At 44.1% G+C, this 24,658-nt stretch overlaps 1 protein-coding gene across 4 annotated transcripts in view; it reads left to right on the top strand.

The window, feature by feature from the left end:
- Positions 1-24,658, top strand: part of KANSL1L (KAT8 regulatory NSL complex subunit 1 like) — a 99,738-nt gene that overhangs the window by 1,047 nt on the left and 74,033 nt on the right. For 3 of the 4 annotated variants that reach the window (XR_012905316.1, XM_075933925.1, XM_075933923.1), the window contains exons 2-3: positions 5,853-6,093; positions 6,203-7,323. Coding sequence is in view for 3 of the 4 variants with exons in the window: in XM_075933925.1 (XP_075790040.1) it covers positions 6,233-7,323 (1,091 nt within the window). In the remaining variant the exon portion in view is untranslated. The remainder of the gene's footprint in view (positions 1-5,852; positions 6,094-6,202; positions 7,324-24,658) is intronic. The other variant, XM_075933924.1, reaches the window with a different exon arrangement.

Below are 24,658 nucleotides of genomic sequence, written 5' to 3'. Positions count from 1 at the left end.
ATATTAGGACATTAAGTATTAGGGATATAAGAGGTTAACTGGTTAACTTATAATCATGCTTACTGGTTTCTGTTTAATGATTAAATTCTGACTGTGGTCCTGCCTACCAATTCTACAGCTGGGGTCCCTTAGGGTTGTCATGTAGCTGCCAGCTAGGGTCCATTGCAGTTGCTGGCCCTGTGGCTAGGGCCCCAGGTGCGCAGCCGGCAGCCAGGACCCCACCTGCAGTGGGATCCCTGCTGGCCACAGAGCCCCAGGTATGGGGCTGGCAGCCGGGACCCCACATGGACATAGATCCTGGTAGTGGCAAAGCCTGAGGCATGGGATTAGCAGCTGGGATCTCGCATGTGCCGAGATGCTGGTGGTGGCAGAGCCTCAGTTGCATGGCCAGCAGCGGGACCCCAGGCATGGGGGCACCCATCCCGCACCTTTCCCTTCATATCTCTAGGTCCCAGGTAACTGTGTAACTGATTGAATTTTGATCAGTTACACGGTTACTGTTTTTACATTTTTTTACATCCTTATTAAGGTTAGAACACCTGAGCTAATTGATAGAGTGGTGTTACACTTTGAATTGAGGTAGCAGATGATGTGGGATTCAGTATCATTGAGGAACAAGGGGAAAATTTTCTCAGAGAGTTATCGATTTATCATAAATTAATAGTAAAAAGATCCAGTTGAAATATGTCCTTTTTGTTGTTTTGTGTAATTATAGCAGTGTGGGTGGTCTGTTTATGAACTGAGTTTCCTTTGTGTTCAAAGAAAGATCGCTGTAGGTGTATGTTTTCAAAGATGAGTAATACATGATTTATAACTGCTGGCGCGTACATAATGCTCGAGTACTCAGCTCCTGCTGTACTGCACAGTAAGAGCTGTGAAACACAGAGGTGACCTCTTGTCTTGTTTTTCAGAGCTACTAATAGAACAAAATTATAACATGTTTACATATTCATAGTAAGTTACTGTGCTGCTTCTGAACCAAAAACAAAAGCTGCTGACTTGAATTATATCTTTTCTTTTAGATTGGTGTACAGTCCCAAGTGACTAAGTATGGACTGTTCTTTGCCCTTCATAACCTTATCCAGGGCATCCTGTTGGGACCAACATCTTTTCAGTCAGGATTACTGCAAACCCCTACTCCTGAAAGGAGTCCCTTTGATTAAGTGTATGAATAGTGGAGGAACAGTTCTTAAAGAATAGTAATAGAAATGTAGCCGTGTTAGTCTAGTGTAGCTGAAGCAAAATGCAGGACAATGTAGCACTTTAAAGACTAACAAGATGGTTTATTAGATGATGAGCTTTCGTGGGCCAGACCCACTTCCTCAGATCAAATAGTGGAAGAAAATAGTCACAACCATATATACCAAAGGATACAATTTAAAAAAAATGAACACATATGAAAAGGACAAATCATATTTCAGAACAGGAGGGGGATGCGGGGGGGGGGGGGGGAGGAAGGTAAGTGTCTGTGAATTAATTATATTAGGGGTGGGGAGTTCTTAAAGAGACACTATAAAGTTGAATTCTAGTAATTCCTAACATATAAAATGTGGTTTTGGCCTGAGGCATGCAAGCTTTTGTTTTTACAATCTCATTTTCCTATTTTTAAATGCTGTCTTGTTTTTTAAATGCTAACTCATGTAGAAAGAAAGTGTGTAAGTTTCTATACATGAAGTACTGCCAATTCAAAAAACAAATAAACTGAAAACAGTATGTTTCTCTAATCTTTTTTTTTATAATAACTTAAAGTGTTACTTGTAAATAAGGTAGGTATAAAAAAGAAAAAAGACACTGGGAAGACTATCGTGTCCCTTTAAACAGGCTGCTGTTTTGAGACTGAAAACTTAGAATTTGGGTTCCAAATATGGGAGGAAGGTTAGGAGTGCACAAATGATGTTTACAGGACTTCATTGTGAATATAAATATTGCTTTAATTTACAAAAAATCATCAAAACACTTCTGTTTCAAGGTTCTCCTGAAATGTAAAACAAAAGCCTCAGTACTATGTAAGTGCTTGAGAATCAGAAAGTGAATGTAGTTATAAACAAAAACGAAATTGACCAGTTTGTTTGCTTTATCTTTGTTCACTCAAAGTAAACAGTATCTTTCGCACATAAAAGTAAATGGATTTTAAAAAATTCTTTTTAAAAATAATGTACTTAAATTTTGAATGCATCTCTTTAAATACATTTGAAATAGAATCTCAAGGGAGAGGTTTACAGAGAAGAATCTCAAAGAGCGACGTCAGAAATGGTTTAGAAAAGTACAGGAATAAGAAAAAGACGGGGGGAGAAGATAGACAAAAGTGAGAGAGAAGTAGAAGATAAGTAGGGCTTGATGGGGTGAGGAGGAATTGAAGAACAGTATCTGGGAGGTTGGAGAATATTAGTGATCATTTAAATCGTTTTTTAAAATGTTGTTTTGTATGTGAGGTGCAAGGGTGTGGTCCAAAAGGAGTACTTATGCCGTGTGCAAAACCAAAATTCCTGGCTTACATCTTACCTTACTAGTGAGGATACACATTCTACTGTGAATATTCTACTTTGATCCTTGAAACAATGTTTTCCTCCCCTTCCTTTTCTCTTTTTTTAAAAATCAGATTCTCAATATTAAAACCCAACAGTTAAATAAAAGTTGAACTTCAGATAAATTAAAAACAATTCATTTGCCTGTTTATTAGCATTTTTATTGCTTCTAGTTTGGAAACGTAAAAGTCTTAGTGGAAAAATATCCTCATAAAGTCAATTGCTTTGACAAAAAAAGCTCTTTCCAGTGTAAGATTTCATCCTTTTCATAAACATAATATTACAGTACTGCTTCTTTGTGAGAAGCAAAGGGCTTGGCCATAGGTTTGTTTCCAGTGAGGGTGGAGTGAAATTATTTTTACTAATTGATGTCAGAATGCAAAAAAATACCCCAAACTTGTGAAAAGGAAAAATGGACCATTTTTGTACAGCTCAAGATACTTTTAATGAAGAATGTTTAGTCCCATGGATGATGCTTTGTTTCAGTCCTGTGTCACTTACAAGGCTGTCTTTGTTTTCAGAGCATGTTATGGAGGTATTACATAGTTAAGGTTGGAACTGTCCTGGTTTATAATTCTGAATCCACAAAAACAAAACAGATAACCTGAATGTTTTCTCCTGTGGCAGACAATCGTTTTGTAATGTGTAGAAAGGTTATTGGACAGGATGTTGATCAGATTTGACAGTTTGAAAAATTAGGAGATTTCTACTTTCAAAAAAGATTTTCTACCATTTTTAACATGTTGTAATTCAAGCAGCTTGCTTCAGGAACTCCAAATCTGGGGCTTTTTTAATTGCCTTCCCTCAGGAGTATTCCCTTTCACTAATTTCAGTTTTCAGTGGTTTTTTTCCCCCTCGAAACTAAGAAAAAATTGAAAATTGTATTTGTTGGAATTTAGGGAGCTTGCAGCCGAGTTGGAAGCATACATTGTTTAAAGGGACATAATCAGTTTCAAACACTACCATTTCTGTGTGGAAACATTTGTACTATATTGTTCTGAATAGCACTTTAAAATATAGAGGTATATATTTAATTTGTCTTTGGTTTTCAGTTTGTTTATTTTGTACATTTGGTTGCTCTTTGTATATACAGGCAGTCCCCGACTTACGCGGATCCGACTTATGTCGGATCCGCACTTACGAACGGGGCTTTCTCGCCCCGGAGCTCACAGGCAGCGGTCAGCCACCTCGAGCTCCGGGGCGAGAAAAGCTGCTCGCGGTGCCCCTGGTCTGCTGGAGACCGTCTCCAGCAGACCAGGGACACCGCGAGCAAACCCGCAGCAGCGGCGGGGTCCCCCGCTTCTGAGGCTTTGCTCTGGCAAAGCCTCAGAAGCGTGGGACCCCCCTGCTGCTGCAGGTTTGCTCGCGGTGTCCCTGGTCTGCTGGAGACGGTCCCCAGCAGACCAGGGGCACCGCGAGCAAACCCGCAGCCGTGCGGGGGGTCCCCGCGCTTCTGAGGCTTTGCTCTGGCAAAGCCTCAGAAGCGCGGGGACCCGCCGCGGCTGTGGGTTTGCTCCCGGTGCCCCTGGTCTGCTGGGGACCGTCTCCAGCAAACCAGGGGCACCGGGAGCAAAGCGGTCCGGCCAGAGCAAAGCCTCAGAGGCGAGGCACCCCCCGCTGCCGCTTTGCTCCCTGTGTCCCTGGTCTGTTGGGCGGGGGCGCAGCTAGTGTGCCCCCCCCCCCAGCAGACCAGGCTTTTGTTGTGGACCCTGGGGCAGAGCAGCTGGGGTGCTACCGGTTGGTCCCGCAGCGCCGCTCTGGGCACTACTGGACCAACCCGGCAGCACCCCAACTGCTCTGCCCCAGGCATCCTGATTCAGCCGCTGCTGGTCAGTTTCAGCAGTAGCTGAATCAGGACTCCTGGGGCAGAGCAGCTGGGGTGCTGCTGGGTTGGTCCAGTAGCGCTGAGGAGCGGTGCTACTGGAGCAACCCAGCAGCACCCCAGCTGCTCTGCCCCAGACGTCCCCAAGTCAGCCGTTGCTGAAACTGACCAGCGCTGACTACAGGAAGCCCGAGGCACAGTTGCTCTGCCCCGGGCTTCTTGGAATCAGCTGCTGATCAGTTTCAGCAGCAGCTGACTTGGGGTTCTTAAGTTGAATCTGTATGTAAGTCAGAACTGGCGGTCAGTGTCAGCAGTGGCTGAATCTGGACGCCAGTTCTGACTTACATACAGATTCAACTTAAGAACAAACCTACAGTCCCTATCTTGTACGTAACCCGGAGACTGCTTGTAGTCAGATTTCCTGCTGTTTCATATGAGTATTTCACAGCAGTGGAGGGGGATATTTATTTAGAAAAGGAGGATGTAATTATAAAATTGCACAAATTGGCAGGTTAGATTCAGGGGCTGGTATAGGAGCTGAACAACTTTAAGCTCTCAATATAAAATAAACTAGATTTCAGGTTGACCATATACTTTTAAGAAATCCTCCTCTGAGAGCTCAAAGAGTCTAATGTGGGCTTTAGTAAGCTTGTAAACTGCAGGAAGCATGATTTCTGCCTCTGCTTAACTTTTAGCAATTCCATCCATATCTTTTCCATGTATCAGTTATTTCACATTCCTGCCAGGGAAAAGGGAAAAAATTAACCCCCCAAATTAAAGGATATGCTTTGTTACAGTGGGCTTAATGTTGTAAAAACAAATTACTTTTAAATATTATGTTGTAGTTAAAAAGAAGAATGCTGTGGAATCACATCTCAGCCCTTCATTAAAAATGTTGACAAGTCTGGAGATTCAGGGCCCAAATCACAGTCTGGATTCTGATTCAATGCATGTCCCAAGCATCTCCTTACAAAAGGACTCTGTTGAGCCCCAGCCAGGATTTATAGCCACCTTTCTCAGGGGAGGGCTTTGTTTGTAGTGTACTAACAATAGCTCTGCAGAATAGAACATCTCATTCTCCAAAGCTAAAACTTGTATGCTAATATTTATTCATATGGTGATAGCGTCAATAGCCCTCTGAGCAGGGTCTCAATATGCAAGGCTGTGTACAATTCCAGAGAGCTTGCTGCCTAAGTACAAGAAGAAAGACAACAGGTGGAGACAGCAAAAAGATGGGAGGGAACACAAAGGAACAGTGAGATGATTATATGGCCCTTCAGATGTAAATTATGTGGCAAGACCCAAAACTTGAGAAGTGAGTTAGGCAATGGCTGTGGAACCCAATGGAACTGAAGAAAATAGGCAGGTTAGTGGAGAAGGCACCCATCCAATGGAACTCCTAAAATAAGGCAATAAACAAGGAATGCTACTTAATAGTCACCTTTTCAACAAATCTATTGCTTCCCATGGTTTTTTTTAACCTCCCTGCTACTGTCTTGTTTCAGCTTGCCCAAGACCTCATGCTGGCCATAGACTTTCTCCTCCTAATCAGCACAAGAGAGAATTCCTGCTCCTGTGAACATAAGCTGACCAGTTGGGCAGGTGCCTGCAGTGAAGAACTTCTGCTGGAAGGGAAAGCATTTTATTGCATTAGAAACAAGCCCTGCCTGACACTGAAAAGTTGATCTTGTTTGGTTCTTGGAATCCATTCAGGCCCTGTCAGTCAGATGAATTTGCATTAGTTAGGTAGGATTTAAATTATTTTTAAAAGAATTTTAAAATATGTCTGAAATGGTCTTTTATTTGTATATTGTATTTTAAAACAGACAATTTATATATCCCCTGTTATTTTCAGGTTTGCTGTAAATTACCTGCAATAGTTATAATGACACCAGCCCTCAGAGAGGCAGCAACAAAAGGTCATGGTATCCACTTGTCACCTTCTTTGTCCTCTAGAGCTATGGAGTCTGATACAACTTTGTGTATGGAAAATTCCAGAGCAGTCGAGGAGACGAAAAAAGAGGATTCCATCACACAGATTACTTGTTCAGTCTTAGGATTTCCCACTGCTGACCTCAACCTCTCTAATGATATCTTCAGTGTAAAACACTTTGGTTCCCCACAATCTACTAGACATTATCAATCTGTCTTATTAATGAGCACAAATTCTCCATTAAACCTAAAACCCACCAACAGTAAGCAAAGGAATTCAGAAGAGCACAGCTGCTCCAAGATGAGAAATCTACTACATAATGGTGCAACCACACAAATCAGTCAGACTAATAATTCAGAATCAGAAAACCAGGTCAGAGGGGAAAATGTATCAGAGACCATGTCCCAAAGTTTGGCAGAAATGCAAAGACTGTTGGATTCAAATGTAACTGAAATCAGTAATATGGCGTTTCCAAAGTGTAAATGGTATCGGAAGAATGGCTTTTTGGATAAGGCTCTGCTAGTACACGGTGAGACAAAAAAAAGCAATGTATTGCATCAAGTTGAGCATGAGCCTTTGAAACCAGTCATGAGCTGCACACCCAGGAGTAAAGAGGAGGAGTTGAATGCTCACTTACTTGAGTATATCAGTAGGCAACAAGTTGTGCTCAGTCGAGCCAAAAGAGCTCGGAAACGTTTACAAATACTCCTGGCAAAGCATGTTGTCAAACACTGTGATCACCAGCTGAAATGCTTTGTGAAACATCAGCTCCAAAGAATGAAAGTTTTTCATGATCCAACCAGATTTTTGGACAGTAGCTCCCGTGGATGCACTGATATTAGGGAAGAAAACAGTACAACTAACTTGAAGAATAATAAAGACACACAGAATGGATTTAACATTGAACCTGGTGAAATGTGGGGTTTTGCACACTCTGCTACAGGCTTGCTATCTCATGTGGAGAAAGATCTGGACTCTGATGCCACTTGCAGTAGTTCAGATGAAGATCGTGATGAACAGACTGTCAGAAAAACTGTGGAAGGGTAAGTGTTAAACTATTGCTAGACGTTTGATGTATTCATTTAACAACTGTAACAAACCCAAAAGGGGCCTGGGCCTTCAAGTTCTTTTGCCTGTGAGTAGCATTAGTCTTACTGAAGTCAATTGGACTGTTCATGTGAGCAAGGTTTGGTAGAATGCAGCCCTCAATTTGTAATCCTATAAATCAAATATTAAGGGAACAATCATTTGATTAGGTTGTAGCATACAGAAAGCATTTCTATGATATGCCTATGGTATGCTGGGCAGTTTCAACAGCGGCTGAATCAGGACGCCTGGGGCAGAACAGATGGGGTGCTGCTGGGTTGGTCCAGTAGTGCCGAGGAGCGGCGCTACTGGAGCAACCCAGCAGCACCCCAGCTGCTCCGCCCCAGGCGTCCTGATTTAGCTGCTGCTGAAACTGACCAGCGCTGACTACAGGAAGCCCGAGGCAGAGTTGCTCTGCCCCGGGCTTTCTGGAATCAGCTGCTGATCAGTTTCAGCAGCAGCTGACTTGGGGACGCTTGGGGTTCTTAAGTTGATTCTGTATGTAAGTCAGAACTGGCGGTCAGTTTCAGCAGCGGCTGAATCTGGACGCCAATTCCGACTTACATACAGATTCAACTTAAGAACAAACCTACAGTCCCTATCTTGTACGTAACCCGGTGACTGCCTGTATTACTGAGTACTCAAATCAATATAAATTCATAGCAGCTAACATGCCGCTCTTTCTCTCTCTCATTCGTTGTCCCTACAAGAGGAAAATTATCATTAATACAGAGAAAGAGAAATGCCAGACATCTCTATGCTTATATTCCAAATAGAAAAGTGTATTATTCCAGAAAATAGTCTTAAAGTTTTACATGTTTATTTTCAGTTTGACTTATTGCAACAGCAATTCTTGCTTTGAGCAAGACTGTCTTATCATAAGCATTTTCAAACGTAATTGTACAGCGAGCCCCTTCTGACAACAAATATTGCCACATGACCCCTGAAGCCTGAGCCTGACCAAGCTCTACAACCCCAGGTGTGAAGGTTAGAGCCTGAGTTCCACTGCTGCAGGAGGCCACAGATGAAGCCCAAGGGCTTCAGACCATGTAGGGACCCTTCAACTGAGCGCCCCTCTGCCTACCCCCTGAAGGCACCAACTTCAAACCAGGGCAGTGGGGTTAGGCTTCAGCTTTGGCCCTGACAAGTCTAAGGCAGCCTGGCGACCCAATTAAAATGAGGGCGTCCCGATCCACAGTTTGAGAACTGCTGTCTTCTTATATGAAAGCAGGGTGCTTGCAAATAAAGATACTGATTCCTAACTTTTATTAATATTTTCACAGCTGCTAAAAGCAGACTGAAAGATTTTAATGTAAGGGAGAAGGTTTGACATGTTGTGGCATGCCAGGATTTCAAACCAAGAATGTCAAAGCCTGCTAGTAGGTTACGTTTGAGTGCATAATAATAAAAAAAAACTTGACATAACAGTTACGAAAGTGATGAATTAATACACAATTAACATAGTGTGGCAGAACAGAAAATCTAATAGTGCACATCAATTCATACGTGATAATCTGACAAACCTAATTAAGTGGAATATTGGAAATAGTTTTATTGCTGAAGTTAATTGCTGATTTATTATTGGCTTTGTATTTTACTAAGCTTTGTAAGTTAACTGTTTTTAATTATTGGCTTGAGGTCCCTTCCAGTTCTAGTGTCCTATGAGTCTATGATTCTAACTCCCGTGAACCCTTGGGGAAAAAGGAGGGAAAAACTCTGGCTTTCTTCCAGGCCAGAAGAGAGTGAGTTGGTGGGCTCCATTTTGGGGAGAGGAGCCAGATTGCTGGTATGGAGCCTTTTCCAGGCCAGGAGCTGTTGTGTTGAAGCTACAGCCTGTTACTGAGAGCCTTCTGGGGCTTGGACCTAACCGGCTGCTTCAGGGGCTGTTGGTGATTATACCTGGAGAGGAGAGACTCTGGCTTTGCCTTTGGCTGAGAAGGGCCTGCATAAACTGGAATAGAAGGTACTGTGAATATCTGTAGCTCTTTGGGAAACTGCTGCCTGGAATGAAGCACAGAAGACAAACTGACTCTGGGTTCAAAGGAAAAACTTAAAAAACAACAAATCGTCTAGTAGCATCTTAAAGACTAACAAAACATGTAGATGGTATCATGAGCTTTCATGGGCACGACCCATTTCTACAGATGTCCTGCTTATCTGAAGAAGGTTGTGCCTGCGAAAGCTCATGATACCATCTACATGTTTTGTTAGTCTTTAAGGTGCTACGAGACTATTTGTTGTTTTTTAAGTTTTTCCTGTTACAGACTAACTCGGCTACCCCTCTGAAGCTTCTGGGTTCAAACAGAGGCAGAGTGATCTGCCTAGTGAACCAGAGCTGCTGGCATTTGGTGGAGCCTGCTCCAGTGGCAGAGGGATTTTGCAGCTGGCTGGCTGCCTGGGCTGACACACACAACCTATATATTGCTGTCTCCACTTCAGCTGAGGATCTTGAAGTGCGTCCATGCAAGCGTCTGGAACGCTGAGATCCAGAGGAGTGTACATACTGGGGTGGGGAAAATGGTGGCAGTATAAATGTCAGTTAAATACGTTTTCTTTATTTCTGTGTACTTTAATTGATTTTATTCATTTTTAGTCTGTTAAACCCTCTTACTTTAAGTTAAGTAAAGGTGTGTTAATTCTAATTTAATCAATTAGATATATATTATTTATAATTGTTTTGGAGTTAGATCCAGATTATTACTGGAATAATTTTATTCCGGGAGGCTTCCATGGCACCATAAATGTGTACAGGGCCAGCCAGGTGGTGGCACTGACATTGCATATTCCTTTAGGAGCAAGGGACCGCAGCAAGGGAGTGGATAGGGAATCCCCAACTATACAACATCACCAGTGGGTTAGTCAGGATCTTCTTTTAGGTTAAAAACAGGTGCCCAGGCACACAGGTGAGTGTGGCCTGCTCCCCAGTAATCCAGGGAGGAAAGAGGGGGTTACACAAGGAAGTAAGTGTGCTTCATACTCTACGTATTGAGGCTTTTAAGTTTTTATTTTGGATAGAACAAAATTATTTAAGTAGCCAGCAAAAGTTTCTATAACATTTGGGGATAAGGGTAATGGGAATGCTGTATTCACTTAATTCCTATTGAAATGTATTAGGTTCAGTTTAATAGGGCAGCTTCTTCAATAATGTTTCTGTTGTAGATTCCTATAGAGCTGCCATCTGGAGTTCTGTTCTCATATTTTGATGTACTATTCCCTTCTTGACTTTGCATCTAGACTTCATGCTTATTCTTCAGAAGCAGTTCTGCCAGATTTGTGTAATGGGAACCTCTCAGCCAATATTCCTGAGTGTTGTACTTTAGTTAGACTATAGGTATATGGACTTCAGAAAAGCAGACTTTGACTCCCTCAGAGAACTGATGGGCAGGATTTCCTAGCATGCTTACACGAAGGGGAAAGGAGTCCAGGAGAGCTGGCAGTATTTTAAAGAAGCCTTGTTAAAGGCACAGGAAGAAACCATCCCGATGCGCAGCAAGAAAAGCAAATATGGTAGGCGACCAGATTGGCTTACCGGGGAAATCTTTGGTGAGCTTAAACACAAAAAAGAAGCTCACAAGAAGTGGAAAATTGGACAGGTGACTAGGGAGGAGTATAAATATATTGCTCGAGAATGCAGGGGAGTTATCAGGAAGGAGAAAGTGCAAGTGGAATTGCAGCTAGCAAGAGATGTGAAGTGTAACAAGAAAGGATTCTACAGGCATGTTAACAATAAGAGGGTGATCAGAGAGGGTGTGGGGCCCTTCCTGGAGGAGGGAGGAAAACTAGTGACAGATGATGTGGGAAAAGCTGAAGTACTCAATGCTTTCTTTGCATCTGTCTTCACAGACAAGGTCAGCTCCCAGACTAATGCACTAGACAGCTCAGTATAGGAAGGAGGTGGACTGCCCTTGGTGGGGAAAGAACAGGTTAGGAACTATTTAGAAAAGCTAAACATACACAAATCCATGAGTCTGGATTTAATGCTTCCGAGGGTACTGAGGGAGTTGGCAAATGTCATTGCTTAGCCTTTGGCCATTCTCTTTGAAAACTTGTGGAGATCGGGAGAGATCCCGGATGATTGGAAAAAGGCAAATGTAGGGGCCATCTTTAAAAAAGGGAAGAAGGACAATCCAGGGAACTATAGACCAGTCAACAAGGACAAGTGCAGAGTCCTGCACTTGGGACGGAAGAATCCCAAGCATTGTTACAGGCTGGGGACCGACTGGCTAAGTAGCAGTTCTGCAGAAAAGGACTTGGGGATTACAGTGTATGAGAAGCTGGATATGAGTCAATAATGTGCCCTTGTAGCCGAGAAGGTTATGGCATATTAGGTTTCATTAGGAGGAGCATTGCCAGCAGATCCAGAGAAGTGATTATTCCCTCTTACTCGGCTCTGGTGAGGCCATATCTGGAATATTGTGTCCAGTTCTGGGCCTCCCACTATAGAAAGGATGTGGATGCACTGGAGAGTGTCCAGTGGAGGACAGTCAAAATGATTGGGGGCTGGAGCGCATGACCTATGAGGAGAGACTGAGGGATTTGGGTTTGTTTAGTCTGCCGAAGAGAAGTGTGAGGGGGATTTGATAACAGCCTTCAATTTCCTGAAGGGATGTTCCAGAGAGGATGGAGAAAGGCTGTTCAGAGTAGTGACCGATGGCAGAACAAGGAATAATGATTTCAAGTTACAGTGGGGGAGTTCTACGTTGGATATTAGGAAAAACTATTTCACTAGGATGGTGGTGAAGCACTGGGATGTGTTCCCTAGGGAAGCAGTGGAATCTCCATCCTTAGAGGTGTTTACGTCTCGGCTTGACAAAGCCCTGGCTGGGTTGATTTAGTTGGGATTCGTCCTGCCTTGGTCAGTGGGCTGGACTTGATGACCTCCTAAAGTCTCTTCCAGCTCTATGAAGGAGACATTTCTAAATCAGAAAGTGATGTTACCAGTAAGAATGGTTCTTCGGGGGTATTGCCTCTACATATTCCTACTACCTGCTCACCTTTCCCTCTTTCTTGTAGTTCTAGTCTGAAAGATTCTTAATTTACTATAAGACACTTAAGTTGTTGAATCTATGAGACCCATTACTATTCCTGTTGTTGAACCTTTGGAGCTAATATTCTACAAAGAAAGATGCAGTTTACAATTCTTTCCAAAAGTGGCAAAGTTAATGGTTAATTGTATTTCCACAGGTTGCTAATTCCAGAGGAATTAATGTTCAATCTGACACCATACACTGACCTTTTATCATGAAGAGCTCTAAAGTTATCAGAACTTTCTAAACAGAATCCTTTCCATCTCTACCCCAGGATTCTATGTTTAGATAGCTCTGGATCACCTAACCTGATGGGTCCCCTAACCAATTACCCTAACAGGTCTGGAGTGATCATAGATCATAGATCACTCCAGACCAGAGGTGAGCAAAAGGCCCTCTGCAGGCTGGATCTGTCCCACCAAGCAGGTGGATCCGGCCAGCAGAGGCCCTGCTGCTCCCCTGCCCCTATGCCGATTAGGCCTTGGGGGCGGGGGAGCATGTGAAGTCTTCTCCGCTCTGCCCCGTCCCTTAATTGGCCTGGGGGTGGGGGAGCGCGCAAAGCCTCCTCTTGCTCTGCCAGGAGCATGTGGCGCTTTGAAGTGCTGCGCACTACTCATGGGAGGGGAGGGGAGGGGAGGGGAGGGGAGGGGAGGAAGAGCGGAGGAAGAGCGGAGGAAGCTTTGCACACTCCCCCTCCTCCACGCCCTAATTGGCCTAGGAGTAGGGGAGTGAGTGAAGTCTCCTCTCACACCAGGGGCATGGGCATCTTGGGGGAACTTGGGGTGGGGGAAAGGTACCCCCTCATTCCCAGACCAATCATTGTTTGGGGGGTGAGGAGTCCAGAAATATCTTGACCCCAGCCCTTCTGCTTGATCCCCTGCCCCTTCCTGCGCGGCCCGGGGCCACTTCAAAAATTTTCAAAGTGGCCCCTGGCAAAAAATTATTGTCCACCCCTGCTACTGACCATGGATGCCTGCCCAACGGGGTGCATTTTTTGTATTGAGCCCTTATTCAGATTATCGAGCATTCAAGACATCTCTAGCTGGGTGATTAGGTGCATTTGGAAATGCCATAGATGAAAACACCGTTGTGTCCTATACTATAGATGAGGGGGTCTCAAACTCCTAGCCCAGTGTTTCCCAGTTGGTGCTCCACGGAAAGAAAGTGTTCCGTGAGAACTCAGCACTCCCCCGCCCCCTCTTAAAAAGACCTTTTTTGCCGCAGGGTCCGTGGTGTGTGTGGTGTGGGTTTTTTTTTCTAAATTGTGGCGGCACTCAGCGGGTTTTTTTTTTCTCTCGACAAATTTTACCCTGGCATCCGTAGGGGTTCCTTGAAATTCTTTCAGGCTGAAAAGGGTTCTGTGGCCAAATAAAACTGGGAAACACTGTCCTAGCCTATGGGCCATCCCCATCCGGAGCTTGCTTCGCTTTCCCACAGCTCCTGCCACTGCATGGTGTGTGTGGGCCTGACTGGTACTCCCATCCTGTGCCAGGCCCCCCGGTAATCCCAGAGGCCTCGTCCCTAGGGGGACCGGGTGCCATGGAGGGAAGAGTTCAGGGCAATGGTGGGAAGGACCAGGATTTGAGGGCCATGAACACACAGGCTCTCCCTGTTGGTATTCCCATGCTGGATTGTGTGACTGCTCTGGCCAGGGATGGCCCAAGGTCTGGGAGTTTGACACCTCTGCTAGATAATATTTGCTGTTGCAGTTTGTTAGGTTGGAACATATATTATTTCCAATGAGGAGTCATGTAAGGCTGCTATGCCATTCTCCTTTTAAGCTTTCTCCGAGCATTAAAGGCTCAACACGAATACTCTGTAGGTGACTAAAACTTTTGGTTTCAGGTTCTCAGGACAGTCACGCCTATCTAGAGATCTTCCATTTTCCTTTGTTTTCACTCTCATCTCTTCTGTTTTCTTAGTTTACTTAGTTTGAGGGATTGTAGTTTACTCCTGTATAGGGTTGCCAGGCCTTTGGAATGCCCAGTCGAAAAAGGAGCTTGTCCTGTTGACAGCACAAGAGAGCCCTCGGGCTAAGGCAGGCTCTCTATCTTCCTGGCTCCATGCTAATCCTGGAAGTGGGTGTCCAGGGAGGCTGCATGCTAACCCTCCTGCTTTGAGTGCCTGCTCCGCAGCTCCCATTGGCCAGCAACCATGATCAATGGGAGCTGCAAGGGCAGCGCATGGAACCTCTCTGGAAACCCATGTGCCTAGAGGACCCGAGGATCTGTTGGCTGCTTCCTGGGAGCCATGGTAAACACTCTTAGGACCCTGCACCCTGACCCCACCCCCTGCCTGGAGCCCCTCCTTGCATGTCACATCCCTCATCTTTTGTCCCATCCCAGAGCCTGCACCCCCGATGCACCCTAGTCCTCTGTCTCAGCCCAGAGTCCTCTCCTGCACTCCAAACTCTTCATCTCTAACCCCACCCAGGGTCCACACCCCCAGCCGGAGGCCTTATCCCCCTTCTGCACCACAAGCCCTGCCCCATTCCGCTGAAAGTGAGTGAGAATGGAAGCGAGTGAGGGAGTGGGACCTTGGAGAAGGGGTGATGGATGGAAGGAGGGAGGATGGAGTGAGTGGGGCAGTGGGACCTCGGAGAAGGGATGGGACAAGAGTGGGGCCTTGGGGGAGGAGAGGTAGGGGCAAATTTCTGAACTGATAGGTGAAAGTACAAAAACAGAAATAAGACTTGATTATGGCTGTTCTCTGGATATCAGTATGCCATCAGTTCCCTGAAAAGGAATGTCCATCTCTGCTGCAGTTGATAATTTCAGTACCATTGTAGCATTTACCCTCCTTAGTACTTGTGGCTAAATTTAAGTTGGCTGAAGTTATTCAAGTTGGAAAATAAATTGTGGCGTGTATGTGTGCATGTGTGTGTGTTGAACACATTATTGGATACATTTCTGAAAGTGCTAGTGGGTAATAATACATGTCTGCCGTCATGAATTCTGGGTCACAGGACAGCACAATCAGTGGGCCCCTGTTCCCCTCTCTCAGACAGACCCACAAGCTGCCATCCCCCAGCTAGAGTAAGCCTGAATACCACCCCTCAGAGGATCCCCTGGTCAATTGCAGCTCCATCTCCCACCTGCCCAGAGGTGCCCTTCCCACCCTCCTTCCCCTCTTTGTCCTTCCAGCCATCCCTTGCACAGCTCTACTCCCCCTCCCCCAGTAGTCCTGTGCGAACTTCTCTCCTTTCCCCCTATGTCCCCAAGCCCAGCTCTTCCCCCTCTCCACTCACCCCCGGCCAGCTTTACACTCCACCCCTGCTCTTCTCCCTTCCTAGCCCAGCACCTCCCAGTGATCCCCAGTCTGATTCATTCCCCCCCTCTCACTTGGGCTTGTCATCACTGGTTCCCCACTCTGTTGGAGCTGTTGATATACCTGCCAATTCTGCTTCCTCTGTTCCTGGACCTTCTCATTCAGGAACATGGGCATGTTTGCCATCCAGTCCTCCACACCCTTCACCTCACGACATGGCAGCTTTGTGGCTAATACTGGCTTAGCTGGCATGCTTGGTACAAGTTCTCCTTAGCAGCAGGAAGTCCTCAGCCAAGTGGAAGCGGTTTTCATGTTGGTGTCTGCCCTTTATCTGCCTCAGGAGTATCAGATGTCCCTGAAACAGTAAGGCTTAGCAACTTCATCGCTTAAGGTGCACTTGGCTAACTCTGCTTTCCATCTGTGAGAGGCTGGCCAATCGGTGTTCTTGAGCGCCCTTGTTGGGCACTTTCTCAAGAGTATGGACAGACTTCACCCACTGGCTTGGCACCCTGTTCCTGCTTGGGACCTTAATATAGTCCTCTTATCACTCATGGCTCCTCCTTTTGAGCCTCTGGATGCGTGTTTCCTGCTTTACCTTTCATGGAAGGTGGCCGTTCTGATTGTGATTACCTCTGCTCGGCGGGTATTGGAGCTTCACAATCTAATGTTGCAACCCCTGTATACTGTCTTCCACAAGAATAAGGTTCAGTTTTGCCCTCACCCCTGCCTTCCTTCCAAAAGTAGTCTCCAATTTCCGTGCCAGCAAGACATTTTTCTCCCCGTGTTCTATCCTAAGCCTCACCAGAACTCATGGGGAAAAGACTGCACTCCCTTGATGTTAGGCATGCACTCACATTCTACATCGACTGGACGAACTCTTTTCAGAAGTCCTCACAGCTCTTTCAGATCATGTGAAGGGATTACCTGTTTCCTTGCAGCGCATCCTTGGATCAAGGCATGTTATGACCTGGTGAAGGTCTCCACACCGACTCTCATGGTGCACACTATGCAAGTGCAAGCTTCTTCGGCAGCTTTCCTGACTCATGGGCCGCTCCAGGAAATTTGCAGAGCCGCAACTTGGTCCTCGGTGCAATGCACTATTCAATTGTGTAACAGTCAAGACAGCACGTGGCCTTTGGCTCCATAGTCCTCGAGTCAGCCGCTCTCTGACTCTGACCCCTCCTCCTTGGTAATGCTTGTGTGAATTGGAATACATATGAGCAAGCACATGAAGGAGAAAATATGGTTACTCATCTTTGTAACTTTTGTTCTTCAAGATGTGTTGCTCATATCTATTCCATAACCACCCTCCTTCCACGCTGTCAGAGTAGCTGGCTGTTGGATCAGCAGGATTGTATATAGGGTGTCACACTGTACACACTGGTGACCCAATAGGTAGCAGCTAGAACAGGGTGGGGAACCTTATTTTGGTTGGGGGCCACTGATGCTCAAAAATCAGTCGGGGGGGCACACAAAAATGAGAAGCAAAAAACCCTTAATAACCCTCACTAGTGTGGCCTCTGGACTAGTAGATTTTGTGGACCGACTCCACACACTGGGGTGGGGGCAAAAATGAGGGGTTCAATGTGTGGGAGAGAGCTGCTGAGAAGCAGGCTTGGGGTGTGAAGTCTAGGTGGGAATGAGGGTGCAGGAGTGGGTTTGGGGGTCTGGCTCCCCAATGCTGGGGAGGGAGCTTCATGCCTCGGGGGCCAGATGCAGGCAAGCTAGGGAGGGGGGGCCTGCAGGTTCCCATCCCTGATCTAGAATTAAACTTTTTGGCAGCCATGCACATGGTGTGCGCATACCTCAATTGGAGTAGATATGAGCAACAGCTCTTGAAGAGCAACATTTCCAAATACAGGCAGTCCCCGTGTTACGTACAAGATAGGGACTGTAGGTTTGTTCTTAAGTTGAATTTGTATGTAAGTCGGAACTGGTACATATTGTAGGGGAAACTCTAGCCAAACATTTTTTTTAGTTTTGGATAGCATAGGGAAAGGTTAACTCCCCTCTAATGTTTGTTTTGCTGTCTGTTCCCCTGTTCAGAAGATTTCACATCTATTTCTGTCCCTGTGACAAACTCAGGACTAAAGGAGTAACTCATCAAATACCAAACAGCTCTGCACCATGCTTTGAGCTAATAGCTTTATTTCCACACACCACCCAGGGTTCTAGGAGGAGGGTCCTTTTTTTGCTAACACAATGAGGCCAGCACTTTGTTTGTTTTGGTGGAGTCTTTGTTTGCCCAGGGAGCCCAGCATGTATAGGGGGAGGAGGGGCCGAGAGGCTGCTTTTGTCTGCTGTTCGGCAGCCTGTTGCTCAGGGGAGGGGGCAGCCTGTTGCTGGCAGAGGGGGAGGGGGGAGGCTGCGAGGCCTCGGGGGGGGGGGCAGCGGGCGTGGGGAGGCACTTTTCCTCTGCCCGGCAGCTCTGCGGGACCCCAGTTGGAGCCGGCCCGAGGAGGAGGAGGATCCTAGGACCCAGGTGAGCGAGCCCCGGGAATGCTGCTGCGCATGTGCGGGAGTTGCCTCACCCCGTTCGTATCTAGGGATCCGACGTAAGTCGGATCCACGTAAGTCGGGGACTGCCTGTATGTGTAAGCATTTTTATGCAGAAAAAACATTGAGTTAAAAAATAAATGTTAAATTCCAGAAAAGGTAATATTGATGGAGGCTCCAAAAAAAAAAAGTGATTACAGATCTTTATAGAAATAGCAGTATATTTGATTCATTGAGGTTTTATTGAATTGATAGTGCATGGCTTTGTTTGGTAGTAGTAATTGTGAAGCAACAGCATATTATTCTGTTTTCTCAGTTTTCATTCTTCTGTGCGGATCTGGGCAAAGACGTAATTGAGCTGTCAACGTAAATGGTGTATTGTTATGCATTGTTGATTACATATGATATCAGAGAGTGCTATTTGTTACAGTTTTTTTCACATTTTAAAGTACATTTTAACTGCCTGGAATGTATGCATTACATTGAGCACGTAAAAGAGCAGCCTTTTTTTAAATTATGTGGTTTTAGATTTAACAATTAACTTGTCTAGGGGAATTAATGCCTCTGCAGTGTCCAGGGTTAGTTTATTCTGAAAACAAACATTAGGCAGGCTTGCTAGAAGACGTAGTCCTTGAGAAAGCATTTACAGGTCATTTCATAAATTAGACATGTTTATTCAGCTGTGGCATGTGATAGTTTTTGTTACCAGTGGTCATTTTTATTTCATACCTGAAACCAACTGCTGATTTAATTTAAAGTGCATTTATTATGCAACATATCAGTGTTTTAATATGCACTTTGTGCTATCTTCACTTATCTTCATAAGTAATGTCTAACTTATTAAATACTAGCGCGTATACCTGGCGTTGCTCAGGTCCTTAACTAAAATAATTTTTGTTTTTTCTTCATTTAAATCATTGCTCTTGGGTGGGGCAGGGATGAAAAATTCAGTATGCGGACTGACCTGGGGAGAGAGGAAAACTCCAACCCTCTGTCACCACAGCAAATTGGAGCCAGATGAGAAGCACCTGGCCATGGTTGCTGTAGCTGCAGCAAGCACAGCGGCTGGAGGGGTGCATATCTCCTGGTCAGACAGACACACAGACAGACTCTCTCAGATAGCTGTCCTTTTCTCCATGCCTGCCCGCCGCTGTCCCAACAGGATTATAGGAGTTCTGGTCTCCATCTCTGGCCCCTTTCTTCGCTCCTGTGGTCATTTTATAGTATAAGTGTCCCTGCTAGTAGACCCCTTCCCTTTCTGTTTGATGTTTATTCTAGGCACATCCCATTGTCCTTGCACAACCAAACCCTAAACTTGCTTTAAGTTATGATAAATTTGGAGATCCTAGCTCTTACTGTTTCGGAGGAATTCTTGAACAAACAAAAGACTCATCGACTGACAGACACACAAACTCTCAAATATATAGTAGATCACAGGAACCCTGCATTTACCATAATGATGTGCAATGTTTATATTCAAGCTAATCATTGGTGAGCTTAACCAGGTGTTGGTGCTGTAATGAAGCTGGTTGTAATGCTGGGCTGTGTGTGTCTAGACTGCATCCCTTTTCCATAAAAGGGATGCAAATTAGACATATCACAATTGTAAATGAAGCGGGGTTTTAATTCCCCATCCCCCGCTTCATTTAATAAGGGATCTTTTGGAAAAGGCTTTATTTTCCGAAAGATCCCCATCTAGACTGGTGCTTTTTTCCAGAAAAGCTCCGAGCCGGAAAAAAGCGGAAGCCATGTTTATGCAAATGAAGCGGGGGGGATTTAAATACCCGCTTCATTTGCAATTGCGATGTGTCTAATTTGCATTCCTTTTACGGAAAAGGGATGCAGTCTAGACACAGCCCTGGTGTAAAATGCTGCAAGGGAGATTGGGGCCAGTTCAGATAATACTGTCAAACATGCAGTTTCAGTCATGGGCTAGCAAATGCTAATTTGATTTTTACTGTTTGTATTGCAGTACTTGGTGATGTGAAGTATGAGCTGTTTTGTCTCTGTAGCTAATTAGCCAAGCTTCTTGGGAATCAGGATTCTTGTCACTGTGCAGTGTTGCTATAACTCATGATTTTATCAATACTTACCATATTTGGCTTATTTTTAAGGATTCTCAAGAATTTCTTATTTTAACAGTCAAACTTACAAAGATGTATTTACATCCAGAATGGCCAACTTCCTTTGACAATGAATCTGAAGTCTAACTGTTGCCAGGAAAGATGGGGGGGGTCCTGTACTCCGTATGTGAGGACTAAACACAGATAGGAGAAGATGGAGTTGCCAGAAATGAGAGTATGGATGCAGCAAGAAGGGGGGAAAAACAAAGTGAAATACCAGAGAGATGTGAGGAGCAGCCCAGGAATGGAGGGAAGTTTAAAGGAATGAGAGGAGCAGGAGGCAGCGTGAAGAGGGTACAGGAAAATGTGGTATGATAGAGGGAAAAAAATTAGGAGGAGTAGGAGAGTGAAAGAAAAGGAGGAAATAAAAAGGTCAAGTGCACACAGAGAGATGCTTGGGGACCATGGAAGGATGTTCGAGGCAGTTGCCATTCTGTCGCATTCTGTTCCCCTCCCCCCCATTCAAGGATAGAAAGAGTTGGATAGAGGAGGACTGAATGGAAGCCACCCATTTCATGGAGGAGAGGGTAAGCTGAGTGATCTGAGTTAGGAGGTTGCATTTTTGTGTATAATAAGATTTAATTTTTGAATCTGAGGTGTTTTCATACAAACTGGGAATGCATGATATCATCACATGGGTGAAAAAATTTGGCAGGCAAAAATGGCTATAATTAAGCCAATTTTATAATCTTTGTGGTCTGATTCAGGAGATTGTACATTTGGAGTTCCTCTTAGTGCTTTCTCATAACACTAGCGTGGGCGCATTACAGCTTATACCACCTATTTAATACAAAACTTCCACTTATTGTTAACTCTCTCCCCATAAATACATGTCTGGGCACTCTGTTTATCCTCTCCAATCCCTTCATCCCTGATGAGGCTGTATTCCTCACAGTTTTCAGGCCATAGGAATTTAGGGTAGGTAGGTGGAAAACATCATACACTACCCCTTGAAGACTCATGGCCCAGTCTAATGATTTTTTCAGCTGTCTCTTAAGTTTGGACCAGCCCTGTAGAGCCTGGTCCTGTGTTCTTCTGTACCATACGTTTTCCTTGATTAGATTCTCCTTTCCTATTATTTTTCTGCCTAATACCTATTTTTCAAACTATCTTTACAGAAGCAGAAAATCCCTCACAATAAAATGTCTGTGCATAGCGTGAGGCTGCTTTTTACTTTTGCTAGCAGTTCCCCTATCCATGCAGTTGCCCTTTTAGCTTCTCCTTAATTATAGATAATACTGAAACATAAATCCCAGGCAACAGATGAATGGTAGAATTTGTAAAATGAATGATTTAAAAAAAAATGCCTGCTGGCTTCATCCCAATATTTTAGGGGGTAGCTGTGTTAGTCTGTAACTTTAAAAACAAGTAGTCTTGTGGCACCTTAGAGACTAGCAAAAACATGCAGGCTACACTACAAGGTTTTTTCGCAAAAGCAGCTGTTTTGCTCTGGGGAGCGTCCACACCTCAAATGAGCTCTTGTACAATTAAATGGGCAGTTAAATGGCAGAACAGAGGGTTTTTCTTTTTCTGCCGTAGGTAAACCTCCTTTTCTGAGGCATAACTGCTTTTAGCGCTACAGTTATTACCATCAGAGCTTTCTTGCGCAAGAGCGTCCATGCAGCATGGATACTCTCTTGAGCGAAAGCACATTGCTTTTGTGATGTGCTTTGAGGTGTGGCCGTGCTCTTGTGCTATACGTTTTTGTGCAAAAACACTTGCGCAAAAGGCTTCTTGTGCAAGAAGCATGTAGTGTAGACGTAGCCATATAGTATCATGAGCTTTTGTGGACAAAACCCATTTCTTCAGATGAGTTTGAGTAACAAATACATTCCATGTTAAAGTTCAGGGGTTTTTTTCTTTGTTTTTCCCTTTTGGGGAAGGCAGGAATGCAGAGAGTTTAGGGATGGGAGGGAAGGATAAGCTATACTATCCGGCTGTGTCTAGACTGGCCAGTTTTTCCGGAAAATCAGACGCTTTTCTAGAAAAACTTGCCAACTGTCTACACAGGCCTCTTGAATTTCCACAAAAGCACTGACTTCCTACTGTAAGAAATCAGTGCTTTTTGCGGAAATACTATGCTGCTCCCATTCGGGCAAAAGTCCCTTTTGCGCAAAACTTTTGTACAAAAGGGCCAGTGTAGACAGCTGAGATTTGTTTTGCGCAAAAAAGCCCCGATCACGAAAATGGTGATCGGGGCTTTTTTGTGCAAAAGCACGTCTAGATTGGCCACAGACGCTTTTCCGCAAAAAGTGCTTTTGCGGAAAAGCGTCCGTGCCAATCTAGACTCTCTTTTCCGAAAATGCTTTTAACAGAAAACTTTTCCGTTAAAAGCATTTCCGGAAAATCATGCCAGTCTAGACGTAGCCCATGTGTAACCCACACACCTAGTGTGGTTACTGAGCAATGTCAGTGGTTCCCAGACTACAGCAACAGTTAAGACCAAGAGACCTCTACAGCATGGTTTGGGAGCCAGCTGGCTTTTAGCTCAGAGGGTAGAGGCTCCTATACTCCACTTCAGAGGTACCAGGTTCAAATCCACCTGGTGGTGGTTATACATGCATTTGTCCTATCAACAATTTTTGGGCTAAGGTCTCTCCAGGAAGGCTAGGAGTGGCTGGTAGTAGTAATACATTTCTTTTGGTTTCATTTAGTGCCATTCTAAGCTCAGACTTGTCTCTATTGGCCTGAGAAATGAATTTCTTCATGGACTTGTAATGCACTGCCCCTACACTGCCAGCCGCAAGTTCCTTCTTCTAATTATAATTTGATTATAGTCTAACTGCTTGCATTTATCTGAGCTTTTTATGGTTTGGTTTTTCTTCTGTTTTTATTTGGTGTATTCTTACATGCAAGTCACATAGGCTTGACCTGCTGCAATTTAATCAAACCAGTGTTTCACATGAAAAACAGCTTATTTGAAATAGCTCGAGCATGTCATGTGGGAAAAAATTTAATAAAAGCTTTTTACTCTGTTTGTTACGATTTTTATATGCTAAAGGCTAACAGGATTGTGCCCTAAGTGGTTTGTCGGCTTAATCACTGTAGTATATTTTAAAAATATAATTTACTGTTTCAGAGTTGGTAGCAGTAGTGTTTTACTTTTTCAGCACATTGAAAAGTGAGAAATTCTAAAAATGTAGCATTGCTAATGGTCTGGGATTGTTCAGAGAAAAACACACCTGGTTTTACTTCCTATGAGAATATGAGGACAGTGTCATGTTCTCGTCCTCAGCACAAAAACTGAGTAAACAGGTTTGCAATAAGGACATACACCGAAAGTATCTATGCACTTTCATGTTCCTTTCCCAGTTTAGAATCAGAGCGTGGGGCTTCCACTCTGTAAGATGTGCTATACTGTTTGGTTAATAGTAGCTGTTACTAGTTGCTTTGTACTCCTTGATGGAGCTTTGTTCTGTGGATCTGCATAGTTGGATTTGCATAGTTATTGGGTCTAGAGATGTAAGAGTAGTTCAATAGTCAACTACTCGCATTTCTCTCCCCCTTTGCTGCCTCTATATCAGTTCATATCAGCGCTTATTTTAAGCATTGTTTCTATTTGTATCAATTTCAGTTTTCACAGCTTGGCAAAATTGTGGGTCTTTATATTTTTCTCTCTAAAATTTTCACAGTTGTAGAAATCCTGATACCCAGTGCCATACTCTAACCACTAGAAACACTTCCTTATAGCATGTCCTATGGGCATGTATACCATCATCTAATTTAACAGTGTTATGAAAACTTAAATGTATGAAGTGTATGTTTATAATTAGACTATTCTAAGGCCAAAGTCTGCTCTCAGGTGTGGGCCATGCAACTTGTATTGACTTTTGAGGGAATGATAAATACATACTTTATGGCAGAATTGATTGTGAATACCGTCCATCCAAGATCTGATATTTCATGGTAGTAGTAATAAAATGCTTTTTTTTCTTTTGCATGTGAAATATAAGGATATAGAGACTCCATTATTGATAATGACCTATTTCTATCAGATAATGCATTTCATAGTTTAACAAGCTTTTTCTTTATCCATTGTGGTTTGGTCTTGAGCAGAGTAGATACAACTCAATGTTTTTTTAAATAAAAAATTGGATTTTTTTATTTAAATTGGATTTTTAATTTTTTTTAAAATCAATAAATACTAAATTGCTCTCCTGTTTAAAAATAAGAAAATTAAATTGAGTGCTTATAACCAGACTATACTCCCTCTGGTAGAGCAGACATTGGTGGAGGGTTGCTAAAGACAGCGTATGAGAAGGAACTTGAACAGTGTGCAAGAAGTACTGAGGGGAAATTTTCCAGTTTAAGCCTTGATGGCTGGAGCAACGTACATAATGCTCCAGTAATATGTACGTGTGTGACAACAAAAAATGGGG

This window comes from Pelodiscus sinensis, chromosome 7, assembly GCF_049634645.1.
Source record: "Pelodiscus sinensis isolate JC-2024 chromosome 7, ASM4963464v1, whole genome shotgun sequence".
In the NCBI taxonomy this organism is placed as follows: Eukaryota; Metazoa; Chordata; order Testudines; family Trionychidae; genus Pelodiscus; species Pelodiscus sinensis.
The sequence above is the reverse complement of the archived record's forward strand: the minus strand, read 5'-3'. Positions and strand labels throughout refer to the sequence as shown.